General features: G+C 39.1%; 1 protein-coding gene across 1 annotated transcript in view; it reads right to left on the bottom strand.

The window, feature by feature from the left end:
* The window catches only part of LOC128692199 (uncharacterized), a 75,270-nt gene that overhangs the window by 64,080 nt on the left and 5,190 nt on the right, over positions 1-6,000 (bottom strand). The window contains exon 5 of the mRNA XM_070096336.1: positions 5,373-5,508. Within this exon, the coding sequence (XP_069952437.1) occupies positions 5,373-5,508 (136 nt within the window). The remainder of the gene's footprint in view (positions 1-5,372; positions 5,509-6,000) is intronic.

The following is a 6,000-nucleotide window of genomic DNA, read 5'->3' as shown; positions in this document are numbered from 1 at the left end:
CTTGTGTCCTGGCATTGCCTTTTCCTCTTGTGTAATGAAGGTCCTCTTTGGCATTTTCTTCCAAAAGAGGCCTGTTTCGTCACAATTGAACACTTGTTCAGGTTTCAGTCCTTCAGCCTCTATGTACTCCTGGAATTCATGCACATATTTTTCAGCCGCCTTGTGCTCCGAACTGGCAGCCTCACCATGCCTTACCACACTGTGTATGCCAGTACGGTTCTTAAATCTCTCAAACCAGCCTTTGCTGGCCTTAAATTCACTCACTTCACCACTATTTGCAGGCAATTTCTTTACCAAATCTTCATGCAACTGCCTAGCCTTTTCACAAATAAACGAAGTCATAAGAGTATCTCCTGCTAATTGTTTCTCATTTATCCACACCAATAATAACTTCTCAACCTCTTCCAGTACTGGTGATCTCATTTTTGTCAGCATAATTACTCCCTTTGCAACAACAGCATCCCTTATTTCATTTTTCTTGGCCATTATGGAACATAAGGTTGTGTAGGGTTTCTTATACATCCTGGACAGTTCGGCCACACTTGTACCACTTTCATATTGTTCAATGATGGTTTTCTTAAATTCAATCGTATTTCTCACCTTCTTTACCACAGGCTTGGCACTAGGAGCTTTCTTTGGAGCCATGGTAGCTTATTAGTACTTGCAAGCACTAAAATAAATGGAATATTATGAAATATTTCGCTGGAGCACGTGAGGGGACCTTCGCTCACTGGTAAACAATGCCAGACTGGCTGCCGCCCTGGCTCACGCTGTGGGTACGCGTCCCGGATGAACTACGACTCGCGAGTCAACCTATGAAAAGCGAGTCCATGTTTATACGAAAATACCTCAATGATTGGCGAATTTTACGATTGCCAGGAACTACGAAAAGCGGGGGACCACTGATATATATATATATATATATATATATATATATATATATATATATATATATATATATATATATATATATATATATATATATATATATATATATATTTTTCAACAAGTCGGTCGTCTCCCACCGAGGCAGGGTGACCCAAAAAAGAAAGAAAATCCCCAAAAAGAAAATACTTTCATCATCATTCAACACTTTCACCACACTCACACATTATCACTGCTTTTGCAGAGGTGCCCACAATACAACAGTTTAGAAGCATATACGTATAAAGATACACAACATATCCCTCCAAACTGCCAATATCCCAAACCACTCCTTTAAAGCGCAGGCATTGTACTTCCCATTTCCAGGACTCAAGTCCGACTATATGAAAATATATGAATATATATGAATATATATATATATGATATATATATATATATATATATATATATATATATATATATATATATATATATATATATATATATATATATGTATATATATATATATATATATATATAATATATATATATATAATATATATATATAATATATATATATATATATATATATATATATATATTATATATATATATATATATATGTATATATTATTATTATTATTTTTTTTTTATTATCACACTGGCCGATTCCCACCAAGGCAGGGTGGCCCGAAAAAGAAAAACTTTCACCATCATTCACTCCATCACTGTCTTGCCAGAAGGGTGCTTTACACTACAGTTTTTAAACTGCAACATTAACACCCCTCCTTCAGAGTGCAGGCACTGTACTTCCCATCTCCAGGACTCAAGTCCGGCCTGCCGGTTTCCCTGAATCCCTTCATAAATGTTACTTTGCTCACACTCCAACAGCACGTCAACTATTAAAAACCATTTGTCTCCATTCACTCCTATCAAACACGCTCACGCATGCCTGCTGGAAGTCCAAGCCCCTCGCACACAAAACCTCCTTTACCCCCTCCCTCCAACCTTTCCTAGGCCGACCCCTACCCCGCCTTCCTTCCACTACAGACTGATACACTCTTGAAGTCATTCTGTTTCGCTCCATTCTCTCTACATGTCCGAACCACCTCAACAACCCTTCCTCAGCCCTCTGGACAACAGTTTTGGTAATCCCGCACCTCTTCCTAACTTCCAAACTACGAATTCTCTGCATTATATTCACACCACACATTGCCCTCAGACATGACATCTCTTATATGGGTGTGAAGCATGGGTGATGAATGTTGCAGCGAGGAGAAGGCTGGAGGCAGTGGAGATGTCATATATATATATACAGTGGACCCCCGCATAACGGACGCCTTGCATAACGGACAATCCGCATAGCGGACGCTTTGATCGCTAAAATTTTGCCCCGCATACCGCCCAAAAACCCGCTCAGCGGCCTTCGTCCGAGACGCGTCCAATGTGCGGCCTGAGCCAGCCTCATATGTTCCGCCGGTGGCATTGTTTACCAGCCAGCCTCCGCGGTAACATTCAAGCATACAATCGGAATATTTCGTATTATTACAGTGTTTTCGGTGCTGTTTCTGGAAAATAAGTGACCATGGGCCCCAAGAAAGCTTCTAGTTCCAACCCTACAGCAATAAGGGTTAGAATTCCTATAGAAATGAAGAAAGAGATCATTGATAAGTATGAAAGTGGAGTGCGTATCACCGACCTGGTCAGGTTGTACAAGAAACCCAAATCAACCATCTCTTCTATTGTGGCCAAGAAAACGGCAATCAAGGAAGCTGTTCTTGCCAAAGGTTTAACTGTGTTTTCGAAACAAAGATCGCAAGTGATGGAAGATGTTGAGAGACTCTTATTGGTGTGGATAAATGAAAAACAGCTAGCAGGAGATAGCGTCTCTCAAGCGATCATATGTGAAAAGGCTAGGAAGTTGCATGAGGATTTAATTAAAAAAAGGCCTGCAACTAGTGATGATGTGAGTGAATTTAAGGCCAGCAAAGGTTGGTTTGAGAGATTTAAGAAGCGTAGTGGCATACATAGTGTGATACGGCATGGTGAGGCTGCCAGTTCGGACCACAAAGCAGCTGAAAAATATGTGCAGGAATTCAAGGAGTACATAGAAACTGAAGGACTGAAACCTGAACAAGTGTTTAATTGTGATGAAACAGGCCTGTTCTGGAAGAAAATGCCAAGCAGGACCTACATTACTCAGGAGGAAAAGGCACTCCCAGGACATAAGCCTATGAAAGACAGGCTTACTTTGTTGATGTGTGCCAATGCTAGTGGTGATTGCAAAGTTAAGCCTTTATTAGTGTATCACTCTGAAACTCCCAGAGCATTCAGGCAAAAGAATGTCCTCAAGGATAATTTGTGTGTGCTGTGGAGATCAAACAGTAAGGCATGGGTCACTAGGGACTTTTTCTATAACTGGTTACACCATGCATTTGCCCCCAATGTCAAAGATTACCTAACTGAAAAGAAATTAGAACTTAAGTGCCTCCTGGTGTTAGACAATGCCCCTGGTCATCCTACAGACGTGGCAGAGCGACTTTATGGGGACATGAGCTTCATTAAGGTGAAGTTTTTGCCTCCTAATACCACTCCTCTCCTGCAGCCCATGGACCAGCAGGTCATTTCCAACTTCAAGAAACTGTACACAAAAGCTCTGTTTCAAAAGTGCTTTGAAGTGACCACAGACACTCGAATGACTCTAAAAGAGTTTTGGAAGGATCACTTTAATATCCTCAATTGTGTAAACCTTATAGGTAAGGCTTGGGAGGGAGTGACTAAGAGAACCTTGAACTCTGCTTGGAAGAAACTGTGGCCAGAATGTGTAGACAAAAGGGATTTTGAAGGGTTTGAGGCTAACCCTGAGAGGAGTATACCAGTTGAGGAATCAATTGTGGCATTGGGGAAGTCCTTGGGGTTGGAGGTTAGTGGGGATGATGTGGAAGAGTTGGTGGAGGAGGACAATGAAGAACTAACCACTGATGAGCTGATAGATCAACTTCAAGAGCAAGAGGCCAGACCTGGGGAAACTGGTTCAAAGGAGGGGAGAGAGAAATTGAAGGAATTGCCTACTTCAAAGATTAAGGAAATGTGTGCAAAATGGCTTGAAGTGCAAACCTTTTTTGATGAAAATCACCCTCACACAGCTATTGCAAGCCGTGCTGGTGACTGTTACAATGACAATGTTGTGAACCACTTTAGACAAATCATAAAGGAACGAGAGGTACAGGCCACTATGGACAGATATGTTGTGCGAAAGAAGTCCAGTGACTCTGAAGCTGGTCCTAGTGGCATTAAAAGAAGAAGGGAAGTAACCCCAGAAAAGGACTTGCCTCCTCAAGTCTTAATGGAAGGGGATTCCCCTTCTAAACACTAACACTCTCTCTCCCCTCCTCCCATCCCATCAATCATCACCAGATCTTCAATAAAAGTAAGTGTCATGTAATTGTGCATGCCTTTTTCAGTTTGTGTGTACTAAAATTAACATTTTTTTGTGGTAAAAAAAAATTTTTTTCAGACTTTTGGGTGTCTTGCACGGATTAATTTTATTTCCATTATTTCTTATGGGGAAAATTCATTCACATACCGAACATTTCGCATAACAGCCAGCCCTCTTGCACGGATTAAGGTCGCTATGCGGGGGTCCACTGTATATATATATATATATATATATATATATATATATGTATATGTATATATATATGTATATATATATATATATATATATATATATATATATATATATATATATATATTTATTTATTTATTATATATATATTTATTTATTTATTATTAATTTGGACATGATACATAGATGTACAAAGAAATACAGTGGTTAAGTGCAACATGCCAAAAGCCCCTTGTATGCAGAGCATTATGGGCAGGCTTAAAATTAACTTAAGATTAACTAAGCAATGATATATTCAGTGGTAAAAATTATAGTAAACAAATAACAATTAAGCACAAATGAGTATTCAAAGTCAGGTCATATGGTCATTTGATGAGCTGCTGTGCATTCAGTACAATGGAGTATTCTATTAGGTAATGTAATTAAAAAAAAAAAAGTTTGATAGGGGCACAGGTTATACATTTATGAGATACAGTTATTCAGTATTCATTTAGTTGTGGGTGAGTAAGTGATTTTTAATAGACTTGAATTTATAAATATATTTATAAATATATTAAATGACAGCATAAAAAACAACTTAAGTTCCATAAAGCAGAATAGAGTATACAATTTACACTGGAGTAATTTACCAATAAAAATTACTTTACAGAAAGCCCCTTATTATGCACAGCATTTCTAGCAGCCTTAACTTATATTTACTAAGCGATGAGACAAATATTGGAGTTTATTTGAATGCTACAGTTTGCTATATTTGACACTGAAAAACTGTACCATTTTGGAATATGAATTATAATGTTTTGAGATTAATACATCTTGAAATAGATTGGTGATAGTGAAAATCAGTATGAATGTTAATATAAGAAAGGCTGTGAGAACTTACTCTGTCTGGGACTGGCATGGCTTGGTTGAGCTTCCTCGTCCAAGTCACCTGCAGCTATTGCTCCTTTGGTACCTTCAGCAGAGGTACTTGCCTCTCCCTTCCTTCCCTCCTCAGGTGAGTTGCTGCGATACACCGCCTGGAGGGGAAATGGGGGGATTAGGCACTCTATTATCTGCCTTGGTAAGTGAAGAGTCCTTACACTTCGTTGAATGAAAGCTGGTATTATCTAATTTATTGCAATAAATGATTACTGATTTAATCTAATTTCCTGAACTGGCTGACAACTGATATATATTTTCCATTAGAGAGAAGAACGATGGAAGATAAGGCGTTTGAGGTAATCAGCCCCTCAGCCTGGATATTATGCAGACAGATAAGGTGAAGCAGTTGGAGGCGGCATCACCGGTGGACATCATCTCCAGGCTGGGGGACTGATTACCTCAAACTCCTCATCTTTCACTATTCCTCTCTCAATTGGATTGATGAAGCAAATGGTTGGCGAGACGTTTCCACAATGAAGATACGCAAATAGCTGACTTGGGACTGAAATCATGGAAGAGTTGTTATGCTGTCATCAACTTAAATAACTATTAACGACCAAGAACAGAATGTTCGTTAACTAAGTGAA

Source organism: Cherax quadricarinatus, chromosome 53 (assembly GCF_038502225.1).
Source record: "Cherax quadricarinatus isolate ZL_2023a chromosome 53, ASM3850222v1, whole genome shotgun sequence".
In the NCBI taxonomy this organism is placed as follows: domain Eukaryota; kingdom Metazoa; phylum Arthropoda; class Malacostraca; order Decapoda; family Parastacidae; genus Cherax; species Cherax quadricarinatus.
Note: the sequence above shows the minus strand (reverse complement) of the source record. Positions and strands in the feature narration are given on the sequence as shown.